Genomic DNA, 21,140 nt, shown 5'->3' with positions numbered 1-21,140 from the left:
AGGGATGCATGGCCGCCATGGAAGTGGAAAAACTGCAAATAAAAAAACAGCTATATTTTTTACCTGAGAGAACACCTCTCTGGGAATCTCTAGGTCCTTTGGTGCAACTCTGTGGTCAACATCTGCCAGAAGCTGACCTTAGAATTGCTCTGGAGACCTATGAATGCCTAAAGAGGTGTTCTTTCCAGGAATCTCTAGGTCCTCCAGCACAATTTCTGGTGGACACTGACTGCACTGGAGGAGCTAGAGGTTCCTTGAGATAACTTATTAATCAAATCCTTGAATACTCAAATCCTCAACAGTCTAAGCTATAAATGTGGAGGGCTGACTATACTATATTTTATATGTAGTCACATTCAAAAAGCATAACTCTTCTGGAGTCAGTTTAAATATGACACCTGCCATAGTGGGTTTAGTTTTAGTTTCCATGGTGTGGTCAGTTCACTTTGTGTTTCATGTTAGTCTTATCTGCTGGAATGAACCCTACCTCCAAAATAGGTTAAGACTTTTGAATGGCTATTTTAAAGTTTGGAAAACTCCCCAGAGTGGATTCAACACACCACTGACACAGCAGTCACCAGCCACTCTTTGTGCGCATGTTTTTGCATTATTGGCTTGCCAGAAGTGCATACTTCTGAGTTGTAGAAGCCAGGCATGTAAATATTACTTGTGTAGTTTCAGTGACTGGATTTCTATGTAATGCCAAACATATGGAACACAGCAAGGATGCCACTTCCAAGGTATCACAGAGAATAAAATTATTGTATTTGTGATACAAACTGGGTTTCATGACATGTGCTACATGTATATTGTTATTTTAAAATTCTAAATCTTAAAATGTTGTTTTACAGATACTTAGGCCTGTTACAGACAGCCAAAATAAAGCTGCTTCGAGTCACAGTGGAGGTATGGTGTTTCAATGATGCATGAATCCTAAGAGTCCAGAAGCCACACCAAAGCCATGCTCCAGTCTGGAGCGTGGCTTTGGTGCGACTTCTGGACTCTTAGGATTCATGCATCATTGAAACACCATACCTCCACTGTGACTCGAAGCAGCTTTATTTTGCCTGTCTGTAACAGGCCATAGCCTTCTTACATGTTTTCAGCTTGCAACAAAAAGACTAATTTCCTTTGTGATGGACCTTATGAATAGAATTGCTTTTCAATACAACTTGTAATGCAATCTTAACACATGTTCAGTGTGCCTTAGTTATGCCTGGGTAAGTGTGCACTCTCAGATAACCGTGCTATTTTTGTAATTTTAATACAGCTTAATCAAAATTAAATTTTAAGATATTTACTTGTACAATGATTCCAGTCTGAACAAAGGGAAAAGGGTCAACAGAAATAAATAGTGGTTATGTGTAAATTACTATTTTTAAAATTGTGCATCTCACTACCCAGCTTGAATGATGAGACTTGGAGAAAATAATTAAAATGTGAGAGTGATTAAAAATCTGCTATATTATTCTCCCAGCTTGTTCTCCAATGAATTGTTTACCCTTTTATTGCATTTTGACCTCGGTATGTTCTTTTTATACTGATTAACGGTTGTTCCTAATTTAATTTCTATCAACATTTTCACTTTGACTAACTTTGGCTAACTTCTTGACATCTAAAAAGTAGGGCTTTCTATGTGACATTCAGAAAATATAGTTGGCCCACCATTCCATGGGCTCTTTATCTACAGATTCAAATATCCATGGATTGAAAATACTATGTGTGTGTGTGTGTATGTGTGTGTATTCCAAAAAGTAAGTATTGATTTTGCCATTTTATATAAGGGACACCATTTTACTATGCTATTATATTTAATAGTATCCCCGGATTTTGATATCCACAAAGGGGTCCTGGCACGAAACCCCAGTGGATAGCAAGGGCCCACTGTATAATCAGCATTTCTGAGAGTATAATTTTCATATGTAATGGATTATAATTTTAATTTTTAATGAAATTATGAAATTAAAACTTGAAAATTTGTGTGTATGCATTCTTCTGTTTCAGCCCTAGAAATGATATTCCATGAAGTAATTTGAGCTAATATGTTCATTTGCAGTTGCTTAGATACTGTACTTTTGCAAACTAAGAGAAAAAGATAGAGATTATTCTAAGGATGGAAGGACAAGCACATAGTATTGACCTTATACTGTTAGCATCTTAGTTTTCAATTACTGAATTTGATAAATGCTAACTTTCAATATAAGACAGTACTCTGAGACAAAGTGAAACTGATGCCTAATCACTGACCAGAAGAGTGAACTGGGTCTTGCATTCAGTAAACTGATAATTTTTTTGGATCTGGTGAATCACTGTATCCCACTGCAAATAACATGTTAGGTGTGAAAAGTTGCACATGCATGTATCATTTTGTGTGTACATTTATGTGTCCAGTTCCACCTAAAAAAGCTGTGAACATTTTGTTGTGTGTTGATGTATATGCATATATATGTATATGTTTGCATGGATTCCACATAATGATGTATACATGTTTCTGCTGTATGCAGATGAATTTGCTATCACACGCTAATAGTGTAGATGATGGTTAATGTGTTAACATATCCTGTTTTAATCATTTATGTTAAAGGGTTTATAACCAGCTGACCTTAATGTAGTATATGGAAATGTCGGGTCTCTTTACCTACTTGTTATGTAAACTTTCTTTGCAAAAAGCCTCAGTATTTCCATTCTGCCCTTGCCTAAGGGCTTGGCATAGGATACAAATGGCTTCTACAAAGATATTGATCTGAATTATACCTTTTTACCATCAGGAATGGGAACACATCAAGTTTCTTTAGATTATTGTCTTGGTGAAGCTTAGAGAAAACCCTAAATCCTAATAGTTTCCTAGCAAGGAAGGGGAACAGATGCTGTCTGAGCCTACCTGTAACTATGCCACCTGTAAAGAGGACTTTAGTAAAGCAAAATACTTATTGCCAGGAGAGAATGGAGAGGTTACAATGAGGCACAGTTGTCTCTAAAACCAAGAGAGCATCATACAGAACAATGCATCTGTATGCAAGATTTCACTGGGGGAATGCCACCTTGGTATTATAATTTTATAGTTTTTGTCCTGTCATCGAAATACCATAATCATGGATCAAATAATGCCCCTCTAATAGACACAACCTCACTACATACAGATTGTTTTTTTTGTTATTATATTTTTTGTTATTATAACTGAAGTTAATAAATATGCACTACACCATTAATGTAACTCACATCTTTTGGTCTCTGGCCACACCTCATTGTCCTAATTAAACTGATTCCCTGTCTTCCAAATTCTAGGAAGGTTGAAGTTTTTGCTTTGCACAGCTACAGTGGAAGTAGATCCAAAACTTTGGGAGGTGAATCAATGTCAGTGTATTCTCTATATGTTCCCCTTTATGTATCCTGGATTGCTCCAAGCCTAGGCTATGGAAATTGTTATGGAAGCTATAACGCCAGAAGTATTCCGTTCCTCTGGTATTATGTCAGAGATATCACCAGGGATCCCCCCTTCTGATAGATACAATGAATGCTGTGTGCCACCGCACTGCTGCACCCATGTCCCATTATAATAGTGGCACTTTGTCTGGACTCCCCCTTCCCAAAATCCTGGCTACGTCCCTGATGTCACATTTCATCCCTCTGTGTGAGCATATCTAGCCCGCAAAGGTTAAAGCAGATATGATATCACGTGATGTGTTCATGCATGTTTTTGTCTCAGTTCCATTTCCACTTCTACAATAAACCAGCTAGTGGCTCCTGTTTTAAGAATGTGCATATAATGTAATTTGTTCTGTCTAGATTTCACCTGCTTACAGAAATCTTGGCTGCTCAAACTACATGGGGTTTTAATACGTTATTGATTAAACCGGCACACATTTTCTTACAAGCAAAGCAGCATTTTTAAAGAAAAGTGAAAGCATATTTTGTTTTTTGATATTAATGTGCACATCGCACTAGGCACCATTGGGGAGAAGCATTCGCTTCTATATGTGAAAGAAGGTTAAGCTTCTTTGTACATGCTTTCTATCATTTGGAATTCTTGCAAGGACATGTACATAAAATCATCAACATTTTTTAAAACACAGGCTATTGGATTCATCAGGGGTACCCTTTTAATTTCTAAAAATGTTTTAAAATCTATGATTCGACACTGCAGCCCTAACTTTGCCCTATCAAAAGTCTCCATATAAGCTTCCATACTTTTTTTGGACTGTAAAATTATCTCTTGTGCTGAAAGATCATTTACCATAAAGATTCCAGCACAATCCTATGTATGTCTACACAGAAGTAGGTTCTACTCTTATCAATGGGACTCACTTCCAGTAAATGTGCATAGAATTGCAGCTGTCATATATTGGGGAATAACTGGAGTCTATCAAACTTCATATTTTTCATAATGCAGTGAAATACCAATAAACTTCATGAAAAAGGGGAACAAATAACTTCTAAGTTTAAATGTTAAGAAAAAAGAAAGGAAAGATTACCAGAAATAATCTTAAAATTAACCGAAGAATAGCACTTACGTCTTCAACGTCGTCGCTCTCTGAAAGCAGATCTAAAAGAATAGTAGTATGTTCAGATAGATACTGTCTTTATGAAGTAAACATGGAATAACTTTTGGATGTGGTTAAAAGAACACCCTAATCCACTGAATGGCTGAATACTGTACTTTGAACATGTAGCATTGTGGCTACTGTAGTCCTTAAGGTTGGCAAAACTGAGGAAAGGAGAAAAAGGTGTTTGGGTTGATTGGGTGGAGGGATCACAGCATAATTCAGTGCACATAATAAAGCCAATACACAACATTGAAAAGAATAAATGTGATAGGAAAGACCATTCTGGACCACTTGTCTATGGAATTGACATCAGTCAAATCTGGGATTTTGACTTTGAGTTGTGACGCTCTTCTCCGTAAGCGTCCCTTTTGATGGACTGTGTGTCTATCCAAAGGGCTTCTGCTGTAGAGATCTCTTGTAGGGGGAGGCCTCCTGTAATGGATGCTGGCGCTGTCATAGGAATACATAGTTGCTCTTGGATCATTCAGAGTTGCAAGAACATTGGATCCGCTGACTTCATTTCTCATCTCCAGGGTTGTAAGAAGAATATTCCCACAGGCATCAATCTAAAGAAGGAGCATGAATTAGAATATCTCTAATTCATCAGTTGTGTTTAATACCCTCACTAGTTAGTACATTGCTAATGAAACAATTGTATAAAATGCAACACCAAAGCAGTTAGGGATGGGTAACTTTAAGCTGCCAACTCTGTCTCTTTCAATGCCTATACTGATGAGGGTGAAGCGAAACTTGGTTTGAAGAATACATTAACTCTTGCTTCCCTGAATATACAGAGATACGCTCTAGCTTTAAAAAGTGGAGGTTGACACATTTGTGAAGGTTAGATCAGCCTGAGTGCAAAGAGAGCCAAATGAAATGTCCATTTGTCAGAGCAATATGTTTTGAACTATCATGTGCTGGACTGTTGCATTATTGCACAAAACACTGCAATACAAATTTCTCAGGAGATAACAATGGACATAAGCTTTTAACTACTAGACAACCCAATTAGTAACTTAAAGGGCTTCCCCATTTAGTTATGTAGTCACTCACAAAGGGAGTGTAAACATCATTAATATTTTTCTAGTTTTTCTTCCTGACCCACTGTAAAGATAAATATCTCATGAATACTAATAGTTTAAATCAATGATACATGTGCGCTTCTTTGTTTAAAGTACTGTGCACTCTTTGCAGCGGATGAATTATTGCCTTAATTTAAAGCATTATGAACAACATTGCTCCATTTTAAAATGAGTTTTTAAATCACTTGGAGCCTCCTGATTGGTATAAATCATCAGCCTATTCATTTTCTCCGAATTATAGGTTTCAGAATTCATAACAAAGAGTTTATCACGACTGCGAACAAATTAACACATTTCCCTAGATGGAAGGAGGAAATAGAAATATCTTTTGTCATCTAACTTTTGCCTTAATTATCATCTTGCCTGGCTGTAAAAATCTCAACGGGGTTCTACTAGGGATAATATGGTCCTTTAAATTATAGGGGTCCCAAAATGAAGACAGAATTGCTGTTGGTAGAAATCTACTTGTGAAGATCAGTTAAATAACTCAAAGTCCAGAGGCACATGGAGAAATTCTCATTCAAGAACATCCCTAATAACCCAGAACATCCCATTGCCCGTGTTCTTAGAATGATGGTCCATGTTCTTAGATCTGTTTTTTCCATATTTAAGAAATTGAAGAGTTCTTTGCAGCAACTACTTCCATAATGACTAAGAAAGGAAAGCAGATGAATATCGGCATAATGGGGTGGGGTGTGGGGTAGGAGACTCTAAATGTAAGATCATACAAATAATAATTTATGAACAGCTACACTGAAGCAGAACACAGGCCTGTCTACACCATCAGGCCAACCAGAGGCCCATGGAAAGTGCACAAGCAGGAAAGTGTGAAATTCCAGGTTCCTGCTCCTGTTCTCTGGCAAGTGATATTGAGATGCATACTTCATCTGATAGTGGAAATAACAAATAGTTGTTATTACTAGTGGGCAAATAAAACATTGTATTATCAAAGTGGATTACTTATTGAGTTCAAAATGTGAATTTGGGGCCTGGAAGGATCAAAAGGCATTGATCTAGGTCTTTTCAAAAAACATGTTTAAAAGAAAACTAGATCCTGATTTTACCACTGACAACAAGTAAAGCTAACAGAACTTGCAACCTCTATATCCCATGGAATCTTGGGATTTATAATTTGGTGAAATTTGTAGAATTCTGTGCTTGAAATTCTGTGCTCTGTATGCACGCCTTCTTGAATTATAATGCGATATCTCTCTAGCAGACAATTCTAACCGTCTCGCCAAACTAGAGATTCTGGGACTCCTTAGGATGGAAACATGACAGTTAAAATGGAATCAAACTACTGCAACTGTACCATGTAGCAGCCGTCTGTCTGGGTTTTCTGAGCTAAAGCTTCCTCATCATCCAGAATATAAATGAATATAGATGAAAACTGAGAGAGTTACCTGAACTTTATTCATTTCCAGTTTCTTCTTCTCTGTAGTTGCCTTTTCAGCTGCCTTCTTCTGATGTTGAGGGCCTTTACCAAAGAATGTGTAGTTTACAAAAGCATACTCCAGCAAGGCAAGGAACACAAACACAAAGCATCCCATTAGGTAGATATCAATTGCCTTCACATAGGGGATCTTTGGCAGTGTCTCCCTGAGGTGAGTGCTGATGGTGGTCATTGTCAACACAGTGGTGATTCCTAGGAAGAAGGAACACATTGGCTGTATGAGGAAACCAGTCATTTGCCTTTACTAAACCCTTATACAAACCCTGTGCACTAATAGCAGACTAATAACTCAGTGTTAATACTTATATTGCCAAAATGACACCACCTGCACACAAGAAAAAGCTCCCAGGAGGAAGACAAAAGGTACAAAATACAAATAATGTTCAGATAGCCAAATGAGGAGAGGAAGGTTATGCTTGAGCAGGGATGGAAAGTGGCTCACCCAAAATAGGAGTGTGAGATACTCTTTTCTGCTTGGACTACAATCCACCACTGCTAGTGAGGAATGCTTTGAAAAGCTGAGTTATTGCTGAGAAAAATAAAATAGAAGATCAGGAGGTAGGGAAATGGAGTGCTGTATCTTGGCTGGAGGACAAAAATAGGAACACTCCATGTGACCACATTTTGTCACCTTCCTCCATTTGTACATCACAAATGCATTTCAAACATAGATTCCATTCCCACATCTCCTAAGCAGCATGGCTGCCAGTTCCTAAGTTAGCAGTGCTGGCTTGCATGGGTCACCCATGAACACCTTCCACATGTTTTCTCCATTGTGGAAGCCAGAAAGGAAACAGTCTTGTGGAAGTTGCATCACTTAAGACAAGATACTGTTGTACCAAATGCAACCATCAGCTATGGGTAATCTTATAAGTAAAGAAGGAGGAAATCCTTTACGGGTCAAACGGGCAGAGTGACTACACAGCACAATATGTCGTGGAGAGTGTGGTATAGAGTGTCAGTCCAAGGTCTGGGAGATCCAAATTTCTCCAAGTCTCCACTGAGCCATTAAATTCACCCTGTGTCCTTGGCCAAAATTATTCTTTTTCAGCTTGCGCTACCTCACAGCATTGTTGGGTAGATAGTGTGAGGAGGAACAGAATCTTGTACATTGCTTTGAATCCAGTGGAGTGAAGATAGGATATAAATACAACCATCTGATAAATACATAGCTGTGTTAGACTGGAAAATCAATGTACAAAGGGATCTTGTGGAACTCTGAGATGAAATTAAAGAAAGAATCTTGTCTCAAAGGTTCTACAAGATCCCTTTGCAGCTGATCAATGAATATTTTTAAAGTTGTTGAGTGCATAATTCCTATTTAGGGATACTATCATCTTCAGATTAATTTGCACAAATCAATTTTGTGCATGGATTCTCCAGAAACAGAAATTTACTTTTCAAAATAGTTTACAGGGGTTCCCTGCACTGTTCAGCACCTCAGAATATATTCATTTATCTGAAACAACAAGTAGACATTTTGGGTTCTTCTGATTTTCATCCCCCACTTTTGGGGTCATTTTTGGCAGTCTGTGCAGCCCTAAAAGAAAATAAAAAATAAAAAATAAAAATAAAAAAATCCCAGAAGCAGAAAATTGCTTCTCCAATAGCGACATAGCTTTCCAAGAATGCTTAAAAATGAGTTCAAACAATTGGGTTTTTAAAAATGTGAAGTTGTTCACCCATACTTTACAATCACAAGGACTGGAAGCTCATATGCACAGAGTACCCAGAAACCTGTGATGGCACAAATGTATGAGACCCTTGTGTGATATGAATGAGACCCTTGTGTTGCTCTCTGATAATGAAATGTATGAAATTAATGCCTGCATTGTAAACCTCCCCATGCTCTAAATATATTTTACAGCCTAGAACAAAAACATATTTGGGTAAATATTTAGGTAAACAATTATAATAAACATGGTAATAATGATAATAAAAAGCAATATACTATGGTCTTAAAGACCCACCTGAGGCACACGCTTGCTCAACCTTTTCTTGCAAATATTCAAAAATGGATTCAATAACTTTCAATGCAGCTTGTTCTAAGGTTTCTAGGATCTCAAAGAGAATTTGTCCTAATATTACCTTTTTGATTAACAGTAAGCAATCACTGTTCTTTCTTATTCTCTGTTAACACATAGAACAGGTGAACATATAGGTCCCTTTTCTTACTCTGAGCTGAATATTTTGCATATGTGCCCTTTCCAGACCTTTTTTTTTTGTTAAAAGCACCCTTTCCCTTCACCACTGAATCCTTTCCAATTTATTCACTATGTTTGGTATCCAAGACATGAGCATTTCAAATGAGGTTTACACAGCTACAATAGCAGTACTGAGAATGGATATGAATGAGACCTTTGAGACATTGCAATATGATCTTAGGCAAGAAACACAAGCCTGGTTTTTTTCTAAAATGGCGTGCACACAGAGGTGCTGTAGAAAACATTCTGGTTTATGAAGCCATGTTTATCTGCTATCATTCATCTTCGGTTTCTTATTGGTGTGTACATCATTCTCCCTGTTACATTTTCCAGATCAAAACTAATGCAGTTGATTTTTTTTAAAAAAAGTCAGACAGTTCCATATTTAATTACATCATCAATTGATTTATATTTTCTAGTTATTAAATTGCCAGGTTTTTCTTATTGATAACATTGGGTCTACAGGAGAGGAGAAGCACAATTTGCCAGGAATGTCTCCTATGTTAGTCCTAAGGCTTAAGTCCTGAATCTGAAATCCTAAGTCGTGAATCTGAATAGTTCCCATTCATTCTCATGGTTTCTCTTTAAACAACCTTCTAGTTCTTCCTTACCTGTATCTGGTGTGCTCCAGCAAGTGTATTATGAAGTGGAAGGGAAGCTCTGGCCTTTGGGCTTGATTCAGGACTGGTTCTACCATTGGGCAGACTGAGGCAGTCACATCAAATGTTTGCTGATACATAGCAGAAGCAAATTCTGCTGGCTCTGTTCAGACACAACCATGCTACCTTACATGTTAGCCTGCCATCTCAGATGGCATGGAGGATCCTGTCCCATCACCACTGCTGAAGTAACACCCCACTTCTGGTTCAGACAGGTTCTGTAGACAGAAGGTGGCAGCACCATCTTGTCTACCAAAGATGGCAAAATGTCTTAGGACAGTTCTGTCATTTCCATGGATGACAAAATTCTGGCTAATGGGTGACATGCTGGGGTTGAATAGTATAAAATGACTATCACTATCGAGGTTTCTCAACTTTCAGAGGCATTTACTTGCCACAGTGGTAGGCAAATACTGGACTAGATGATCAGCTCAAATAATATACTTCTTACTTGATGACTTACCCCAGTCATAAACAAGGACTAAGCAAAAACAAAAGACAAGATTTCCTTTCCATTCTACTGGCCAGGCTGATACTTGGACCTTACATTAACATGGGCAATGGGATATGGTCCTGTCCCAAACTTGAGGGCAACAGGCTGGCTAAAGGTATGCAAAATAAATGTTGTCTGCCAAAACAATGGCTAGGATGCTCAGTAGGAACAGATGGGGGTGGCCACTACTGGCCCTCAGCATCTGTCACTTAGGAGGATAGTCTCACTTTGCCTAAAGGGAAGGCCAAGCCTTGCTGGACCATGGCATTATTATGTTTCTGGTTCAGGGATAATGTGAGGGAGAGCACTACCGGGTGGGCAAAATCTTCTGGTGGAAATCCTTGTGACATTTAAGTAGCAGCATTGTCCAGAGAAGAAATTACCTAGTGCAACTCGTGCAGCAGATGCATCATAGTTTATCCAAAATGATACCCAGGATAGAATTGTAATCAGAGTAGAAGGCATATAGGTTTGCAAAATGAAATAGCCGATATTTCTCTTAAGTCGAAAACTCAGTGATAGTCGAGGGTATGCACCTGTAACAACAACAACAAAAAAAACCCAACTTCAACAACAAGAACAAGAACAAGAACAACAACAACAACAACAAAACAGTAGCAGCAGCAGTCACAATAACAGTAGTAGCAGCAGTGACACTATGTTCCTACTTATTTTTTTGTTATTTCAAGGGGATGTCCTCGGGATGCTTCAGTGCTTACCTGTTGCAAACTCAACTCTTTTTGAAATCATCCTGTAATCGATAATTGAGAACTGAGGGAGCTCAATCTTACTAACTCCACTCACAGCAGATTCACCTCCATTCCAGTAGAACTCAATATCATCTGTTGTGTACCCATCTGCAATATGAACAATATTAATCAAGCATGTGAAGTTTTTTTGACCATTTTTAATTAAAAAAACACCAATACAATTGCAAAGGAAACGACAACAAAGAGGACAAATATTAGCATCCATAGTCTGAATCATGGAAACTGCCAAGTTCAGGGTTATTATGGTGTACATCTACAACTTTATGTGAGCTATCCAAGGTGCTGAGTCTATTTTATGAATAGAGTTTAGCTACGGTTCTTCTAAAACTCAGGGAGAAAATGTGTGATGAGATCAGGGACATCCCAAGACCATTTTCAGTCTAAAGGTGAAGGTTAAGATGTCACACCTTTCCGTTCCACATACAGAAGCAAACTAAATAGTCAGTTCAGAAGCTTACTCTGACACTAATGATAGGGCACTGTACTCCATGACACCTAAAGGCAACAGGTTAGCCTAGATATGTAGGATAAACTGCCTAGAACACACAGATATTTCCTCCAACAGAAAGAAACAGTTACAGGACTGTTGTTATTGCCCCTACCAGCCCCCAGAAACTGCCTTATTCAGCCCATCATGAACTAAAGAAATAAACAAGGAAAATCCTTAATGACAAAGAACTGGGTTGGTAATTCAATTCTCCCTATAAAAAACAACAGTAATCTATCATGCCTATAAACCATCCACTGGCCATGAACACACCCTCTCCTTACTGATTAAGAATGTCCCAGACCTGATTAAAAATGTCCCAGAAAATGGAACGGATAGATTCTTTACATCTACATCCATTCTCAGGCACTTGGGAGTTGTAAACTCCAGCCACAACTAACTACTTGAATTTTCTAAGAGGGAAAGTTTGCAGAAGGATATGATGGTAGTGATGATGCTTTTTTGGGACCATGCTGAAAAACCACTTCATCTAGTTAATGCCAGCAATAGAAATGGAGGGAATCATCATTGAGTAGGCTGCAAAATAAAAATCTCTCTGGTAAACTAGGATGTAAACTAGACTTCAGAGCAGCTGCAGGGGGCAGTGATGACTTGCAAACTGGCTGTTGCTTTCTTGCAGAATAAATGACTGACACCCCTCTCCCCTCTCTGCAGGCTCAAATTTCTGTTTTTGCTTATGCTTCACACCTGTTTTTCACTCATCCCACCTGTGAATGTAGCGTCACTACAACTTGCAGTTTTTGAATCTGAAAGGAAGAGCCATGTTAACTTATTTTAGACAGAAGAAAAGAAGGGAAAGCAACAGCCAGACTGAAGAATAAAAATTGGGCAATGGCTCTTTATAGAGACAGGGTTTAGTCTGGTTGAAAGTTTTTTTTTAATGAGTGGGAAGATATTTAGTTACATATTAAGAAGGTATCCAAGTGCTACACCATCTTGATATATCCACAGATACACAGTAAGGCTGGAACAAATCTGTGTGATTGTAATTGTTAAAGCCTAGGCCTACCATTAGGCAGAGTGAGGCAGTAGTTATTGGGGGAAGTGCACAGAAGTGGCAGGGTTTTAGAAGAGCTGAGTGTGCTTTGCAGCATGTCCTGCACCCACTAACCTACTATACTGTCCTAAGGTGCCGCAAAGGATATTGTAGAGTCACCAGTGTTGGGGTAAGATACAACTGCCAATTCAGTCAGCTTTTGTATCTAGGAAGGATGGGTAAAGGGCCGCCTTCCAGATGTTGAACTGCAACTCCAGACATTACTTACCATTCAGGCTAAGGATGCTGAGAGTTGCAGTCCGACAACATTTGGAGGGCTTGATTTTGGACATCTTTGATATATGGAAAGGAGAGAGAAAGGAGGAAGGTGCCATTTTGTCCCTTGCTTCAAGCAGCAAAATCGCTTGAGCCTACCCTATCCTGAAAGTAAGATAACTAAAAGAATCACTCTTGTTCTAGGACAGTGGGTGTGGGTTTTGTATATGTATAGAAAGCAATCACTCTGAGCTTGCAAATAAATTCACCAGTAGGCCAGAATCAGAACGTGTTGCATTAGTAGTGACCCACAGTAGCTGAATGGCACTGACATCCTTGATAGGGCCAAAGGGTGGAATAAAATGAATGACAAGTGCAAGCCTGCCATTGAGAAAAGCAGCATTGTGTTGAATTCTTTCAAGTACAATGAAATTTACCAATGGCTTGATGTAATCACTTTGGTGATGCCCCACATCTACCAGTTAGCAGCATCCAGGGAGAGCAGATGAAGAACTAGGGAATTCTGCTATGATAATAAATCATTTTGTGTTATGAAAGGGGGCAAAGACAAAATGGGCTGCCATCCTGGGCAGCAGACACATATTTTCTCATAACACCTAGTTTCATTTCTACATAGAGATGTACAAAAGGTACTATAAACCTTAAAACAAACATAGCCCTGTGAAGGCAACCCCAATGAAACTTCCTGTTGCTCAGGAAAATGGGATGGGGGAAAACATAACTTAAATGTAACAAACCTATAAGAGAACCAGTCTCTTCCATTTTAGGGTGATGCTGTGTTCAAACAATGACAAACTATGATTTAACATTATACAAACGAATCTAGGACAGCCTTGGGTTTTTGTACACTCTTTCCACCTCCAGTGCAGTTGTGAGGGTGTGACACAGAGAACCTGTTTTTATTTTTAACTGTTTAGTATTATGTTTGCATCTTAAACTATGGTTAGTCATAACTATGGTTTAGGAAACTGGCTTATTCCAGTAAACTAGGCATGGGAATCATATGGAATATGGCCCTCTGGCGGGTTGGAAATGTCCTCCTTCTGAATTTTTCCCCCCACCATGAAAGAGAAATAATAATAATAATAATAATAATAATAATAATAATAATAAAGAAGGAATGTAGGTGAGTCAGTAAGCCACTTCTGTATGCCATCATGAATAGCAATTCTACCCTTAAGGCCTCGTTTGAATACAATACTTACACAGCTAGTTTAAAAAGGGAGCAAACACATCTGATCTTTTCCTTCTGACTTGGTGAGCAGTGGATAAGATGGGCAAGGCATGTAAGCGGAAGCCTCACTCTGGCCTGTTATTGTAATACTAAACTATAATTTGGAGCTATATTTGAACAAGACAATTGTAGCTAGTTGTAGTATCTTTTGTGGCTTTTTAAAAAGCTTCATCATGCAGGACACACATTGAATTTATTGAATAAGAGTCTGGATTAAAGCGGTGTATGAAAATGGAGTTTCCACTGCAGGAGGGACTGGAATAATTTATCCAATGCTGCACTGAGTTCACCAGCAGACAAATGAAAGCTTTAAATGCATTTGTTACTTAGATAGAATCTGTGCTCCAAGCAGCTGTTCACACATTGGAAGAAAACCAGTAAATGCATAAACTGTGCCAAAGGCCAATAACATGAGGGTGAATGCATTACCACCAAACAGTCTGTGCCTCTTTTCTAAAAATGTGAAATGACAAGACTCACAATTTCTACTCTCTGTGCATAGAGATTTAATTGTGAGCTGACTGAATAAAAATTTGCCAGGAGCTATCACAACAGGCTGGCAGTTCAAGAATTCTGGAAGCATTACCGGTGGGGCATTGCCTGCATATTCATTTTGATTGTCAGAACTTGTTGAATGTGTGAAAACCGTAGGTTTGAAGAGATAGTTGGGAAAAGCTCTCCAGGTCATACTGACTTTCACACTAAGGAATAAAGTTGTAGTGCTCACAAATGATAGAAACAAGGCTGGTCCAAGATATTGCGATTTTTTGTTACTGTGTGCCTTCAAGGCATTTCTGACTTATAGCAACCCTAAAGTGAACCTGGCAAGTATTGTTCAGAGGGGTTTTGCCTTTGCCTTCCTCTGAGGCTGAGAGGGTGTCACACATCCAAGGTCACCCAATGGGTTTTCATGGCCGAGCAGGGATTTGAACCCTGATCTCCAGAGATGTAATCCAACACTCAAACCACTACACTACTTGAGTGAAAGATGAGATGGTGCCTCCTCCTAGATTGTATACTGTGTTCATTAGACTGACAGCTGAATCTCAAGTCAACACCAGTAATGCAAAAGGAACCAGTAACCAAGATTCACAATAGTGGAGCTCAGAGGCCACCCATCACTTATGTTCTTTGCACTAGTGGCTAGTATGGCAATGTCAGTGGGGCAATGAATCTATTCTGGGTTTTAGTTTGAATTTTAAAGGAGTTATCAGAAGTGCTGAATCTATTCTAGTGAGTGTATTCTGGACCTTGGATATGTCCTTTAAAATTTGGACTAAGCCCTAGACACCTCGTGACATTAGAGCGGTTGCAACTGACAGCATCCTTGATGGCACCTAAGGCCAGCAGGGTGGCTTAGGGAGTACACAGCTCTGTCCTCCAGCAGTGTGCTACCAGTGCAGCATCTCCAGAATCCATTTCCTGATCTGACTGTCTCTATCTGGCTAATAGTAGGGACAGCTCTGTGTGAAACCACACCAATATCAGGAGCATGGCATTTAGATGACGCACACCTCAACACACCCCGCCAAGCTAATGTCATGGCGCTTGCCCACCCAGACGGTGGGCAGTGTTGTGGTGTTCCAGTGGTGTGGTGTTCAGATGCTGCATGCTGCAGGAGTGCAGAAGAGCTATGGTGGTGGCAGAAAGGGCAGCTTTTCTCCGCCCCTAAAAGGAGTGGCATTTTGCTGCTCCTTTTTGGGCTGGAAAAATGCTGGCTTGGGGCCATGGCATACAGTTGTCTCTACTGCTGATGGAAAACTACACTTTTCCATCAGCAAATATATCTTGCAAAGTGGCAGGACTTGTCTTAGTATGTGAAGACATGTTATTTCAGTGGCTCTTGAATTTCTTCTAACACAAAATTCAATATCCAGTTCTTGACCTTATTATTAGTCCTAAATAGAGTGAAGATATTGAACCAATTTGATTTTGATTTATTTGTGTTGACTCATCAGTCAATAATTGATTCAGTGGGTCTCCTCTAGTTGGGATTAACAAAAAGGTTTCAAGCCTCGTACAGTGTTTGTCCACATTTGATTTGCTGATTTTTCTGAATCCAGAAAGGAAACTCTGCTGTTCACATATATTTTTTTGTTGCAGGCAGAGCCAGCTAAAGGTTTAAATTGGCAACATTGACAAAAATATAGGCTTTGGACTGGAAGAATATGGGTTTTAATATCCAGTTAGCCAGGAACCACTGAACTCTTAAGATAAAATAGGGAAAACCTCTTGTGTACTGGTTTGAACTACCACTGAGAAGTGGTACCTATTTATCTACTTGCATTTGCATGCTTTCAAACTGCCAGGTTGGCAGAAGCTGGGACTAGTGACAGGAGCTCACCTGATCAGGCAGCATTTGGGCCTCGAACTGCCAATCTTTCGACCTTACAATCATCAGAATTGGTGTCTTTAACCACTTGAGCCACTGCATCCCATCTTAATACAAGTGTATAATAGCTTTATTGACTTTAGGTCAGGAATGGGCATGATCTAGTGGTCTCATCCTGAATTGCACAACTTCTACCTGCTTCCCTAGTCCTCAGGGTGAGAGGGAAGAATCTCAGAGCAAGAGCACTATTTTGCAAAGTGTGTGTATATATCTATTTGGCTCATTTATTAGACTTGGTGGATTCAATTTAAATGGCATACCCTGTACAATTGTGGTTGATGCTTAAAGGTATTAAGATTAATGACATCACGAGGGCCCGTCCCATTTGATATCAGTGTGTCATAAGGGGTAAAGGAGTTTATGTTTGGACCTGAAATCTCAGGCTCTTTGTTGTGGGAGCCAAATCCCATCTACTGTCCATGGGCCACACTCCCCTAAAACGGGAAGCCTACTCTTTGGGACATTTGATTCTAGATTGTGTAGTGTGTGTGTGTGGCTGCACATTATTTCAAGTGTAAATCACATTTACTGGAGGCTTCCAGGATTGCAATTTTCTTTTCTAATGAAACAAACACTTGTGAATAGAGTACCTTCTTGGGTGCTCCAGGGACCTCAGAATCAGGCAGGGGGAATCATGTGAGCTGAAGGCCTTTCACTGGCCATTGATGCTTTAGAGGTAACTGTGCTAATACACATTGAGCATGCTGACATACACTGTATATAGTTAGATAATTTTTGGATATGAAACACATGTGACTACTGCTTTACTTAACAGCTGAAATCAGCAATCAATCAGCAATCTGGTGAAGGGGAAAAAAAACTTAGTGGGAAGCTGAGGCAAGCTCTGGTAGCCCAACCTACTATTTAAATGATTTCCCCCACCTCTCCTTAACACTTCAAACATTGTTTGTTGTGGTTTTTTTGGGCTATATGGCCATGTCGTTTCACCAGCATCTGTGGCTGGCATCTTCAGAGAAATCAAACATTCTTTTTTGGACAGTTGGCAGTGGCTTTTAGGGGAAAAAACCTTGAACTGCATGGCAAATGACGTCCTATGTGATAATAGCCAGCATGTGCAGCAATTTAAAACTTTGTCCATGTGGCATCTGCACCTGGTAAAATAGCAGCCATTGGCTGGGTTGGTTTTAACACAAGAGGACTTTGCTTACTTTGGGGAGCTACAAAAACCAGAAAAATGAGGTGAATGTAATTGAGGCAATCTTGTGTGGTTTCTGTGAGGAACAGGACTATTGTCCTGTCTATTTGTTGGAGAGAAGTATCACAGCTAACTGGACACACAGAAGAGCTTGTGTATGCATGCAAGAATGGAAGGAAAGCTTAAGGAAATGACTGTGAACAACCCCCCTAAAATCTGAGGAAGCAAAGTGAAACAATTGCTGACTTTGCTGTGTTTTTAAATAAACCCTCTGTTTCTAAGCTAATGACAAGGTTTGTGATGATCTTCCTTAAGCCCTTGTTTGCCTGAGCTGGCTGGAATATTCAGCCAGGAGGAGGGTGCAGTTGGCACACTTTACTATATGAGAGGAATGACTGCAGGGTGAGGACACAGAAAATAACATCACGGAGAGCACAGACAGAAAAGTCTGTCACCAGTTGGACATCATTAATATTTCTGCCACCTGCAAATGTAAATTCACTGGGTAGTAAGGTTGTTAGAGTAAAAGCTAAAGACAGTTCCTGTATGTTTAATGGTTGTGCAGAAGACTGAATTTGAGCAGGTGTTGCATGTCATACAACTAGGTAACAAGCCACAGCTGCTAAAATTTCCTCTTCTGCTCAAACATTATTAAAGGTATAAGAGCCTGCTCCAGTTTTCAAGCTGGCAGCCTGTTTTCAAAATGGACTAATTATTGAATTTAAAACTATAGCTTGCAGTATCATAGCAGACAACCATCTGGCTCCTCAGGAGTAAGGCAACTCCTTGCAAGTAACTGGTTTCTTCAAAATTAAGAAATCTCCTCAAGAACAGGAAGCTTTGAAGTCTGGTCCCAATACTTGCACCTAGTTTTAAATGGTAATTATTGTTGTTAGCTGCCTTCAAGTCAACGTCAACTCATTGTGACCCGTGAATTTATTATTATTATTATTATTATTAATCTTTATTTATAAAGCACTGTAAATTTACACAGCGCTGTACATACAATCTTTTAGTTAGACAGTTCCCTGCCCTCAGGCTTACAATCTAAGAAATGAATGAGATGCTTCCAAGGCCACTGTCCTCAACTACTCTCTCAGGCCCTGCAGATTCAGGGCAGTGGTATCCTTCATTGAATCTCTCCATCTGACATGCAGTCTTACTCTCTTTCTACTTCCCTCCACCTTTCCTAGCATTATTGTCTTTTCCGGTGAGTCCTAACTTCTCATGATGTGTCCAAAATATGACAGCCTCCATTTAGTAATCTTGGCTTCCAGCAGGGAAGAGTTCAGGTTTGGTTTGTTCTAAGGCCCATTTGTTTGTCTTTTTGGCTGTCCACTTAGCATTCCAACACCAGATCTGAAATAATTTGATTTTCTTTCTATGGGCTATGAGACTATGGAGGACTAAAGCTGCTGAAACCTCATTTCTGGTCTTATTACTACTGGAAAAACAGAGGGCCTACTGATGTGTAACCCTGTGTCTGGTGAGACTTGCCTTTTCATATTCAAAGTATATATGTATGTGTTCTCAGATATACACACATATATATGCATGTATAATGTGAGTGTATGTATGAGAGTGAGAGAGATAAGACAGAGATCCCAATATGCACAGAGATAGAGAGATTGAAAATTTCTGCTTCCTGATTTCCATGGCTAGATAGTAGCTTTGTAAATATTTGCCTACACCAAGAGGGAGAACTTAGTGTCTGGGAGAGAGGATGGATGGAGGGAGACAAACAATCGGGGTGGGATGTGTAAATGTCCCTTTTCAGAGTCACTTTGTCTTTCCAGTTGCAGTCCATTTTACAACCACTTAGCTAGTAGTAAGTCCTGCTGAATACAATGATACTTACTTCTGAGTAGACATATATATGGTAGGAATGCACTCTTCACTAACTTTAAAAATAAAATAATTTTATGTCAAATGCCTTCTGCAAATGTTCAAAGACAATTGATCAGATCCATTTAGGAAAAAAAGGTCAGACTTCCTTTCTCAGAGGACAATGTGGACAGACATTATTTACTTCTGTCATTGCTATTGCTATATAGTACCCCTATGAATAATGTGGCGTGTCATTTTAAAACTGATGTTGAGAATACAAAGCAGTTTCTTGTACATTAACTCAGTAATCCTGACTCCAGCTATGAAAACTGCTGTTTAAATTAGCCTATTGTATAATACAACAAAATCTACAAAAGATCAGTAGCTTTATTGGCCAACCAAAACGCACAAAATACATCATGGAAGCTTTACTGGTTTTTCATCAGGCAAAGACTTTAAAAATGGTACAAGAGAAAAAACCCCCTGTATGATTACTTAAAATTTGAGTCTTAATTATTATTGACTTGATGAGCATAGGTAGAGTCAGGCAATTTTAAATGCTTCAGGCAGGATCTCAAATGTGGTGAAATCCCCTACATTAGGAAGGCCAGACTTGTTGTATATTTATATCTCCTGCAGCTGTTAAAGGCATTGGAGACTGATGCAGATAAAAAGTGGTTTTAAAATGGGGAGTGGGCATTATGGGGCACGTATGGAGAGTATAACCCTCTACATCCCATGCAATATATATGTGTATATATATATATATATATATATATATATATATATATAAACCCAAATCTTCTATTAGCTATCTATAATGTAATTTTGAAACTAGTGTTTCTGAATGGGAAGGGGCATATATATACTGGTCAGCCCCCCCCCCTTTTTTTTTTTTTTGCATGACATGTAGTAAACTCAAACTTTAAGTGGAATTGCCAGGGCCAAATCAAGCCATTTGCTGCCTGAGACACAGTAGAAGATGGTGCCCCAACTGTCACGTTACATATGAAATCTGACTGGATGAGCAGTGACACATCACTACAGCTCTGAGAGTAGGGTAGCATCCTAAACGTAAAGGCAGCAGCCTTGCTTAGGGGACAGAGGGCAGCCTGTGTGGCACACAGGTCTCTGTCCCACATTTTGCTGCCCTCGATCAGATGATATTGCCTGAAGCAACCATTATTATTATTATTATTATTATTATTATTCTTTATTTATATAGCGCTACAGGTAGGTTAAAATAAAGATCAAGGGAAGTAATAGTGCCACTCTATTCTGCTTTGGTCAGGCCCCACCTGGAATACTCTGTTCAGTTCTGGGCACCACAATTCAAAAAGGATGTTGAGAAACTGGAGCGTGTCCAAAGGAGGGCGACTAAAATGGCAAAGGGTCTGGAAACCATGCTCTGTGAGGAGAGACTTCGGGAGCTGGCTATGTTTAACTTGGACAAGAGAAGGTCAAGAGGTGATATGATATGATAGCATAGCCCTGTTTAAATATTTGAAGGGATGTCATATTGAGGAGGGAGCAAGCTTGTTTTCT

At 39.2% G+C, this 21,140-nt stretch overlaps 1 protein-coding gene across 2 annotated transcripts in view; it reads right to left on the bottom strand.

The window, feature by feature from the left end:
* Window positions 1-1,059: 1,059 nt before the first annotated feature.
* The window catches only part of LOC149312702 (gamma-aminobutyric acid receptor subunit beta-1-like), a 117,138-nt gene continuing 97,057 nt past the window's right edge, over window positions 1,060-21,140 (bottom strand). For both annotated transcript variants that reach the window (XM_089526962.1, XM_089526963.1), the window contains 4 exons: window positions 11,155-11,292; window positions 10,819-10,971; window positions 7,030-7,271; window positions 1,060-5,110 (listed from right to left, as the gene is read on the bottom strand). In XM_089526962.1, coding sequence (XP_089383088.1) covers window positions 4,763-5,110; window positions 7,030-7,271; window positions 10,819-10,971; window positions 11,155-11,292 — 881 coding nt within the window. In that variant the 3' untranslated portion in view covers window positions 1,060-4,762. The remainder of the gene's footprint in view (window positions 5,111-7,029; window positions 7,272-10,818; window positions 10,972-11,154; window positions 11,293-21,140) is intronic.

This window comes from Sceloporus occidentalis, unplaced genomic scaffold (genome assembly GCF_023333645.1).
Source record: "Sceloporus occidentalis isolate IW3139 unplaced genomic scaffold, rSceOcc1.0.p SCAF_5, whole genome shotgun sequence".
NCBI classification, from domain to species: Eukaryota; Metazoa; Chordata; class Lepidosauria; order Squamata; family Phrynosomatidae; genus Sceloporus; species Sceloporus occidentalis.
Note: the sequence above shows the minus strand (reverse complement) of the source record. Positions and strands in the feature narration are given on the sequence as shown.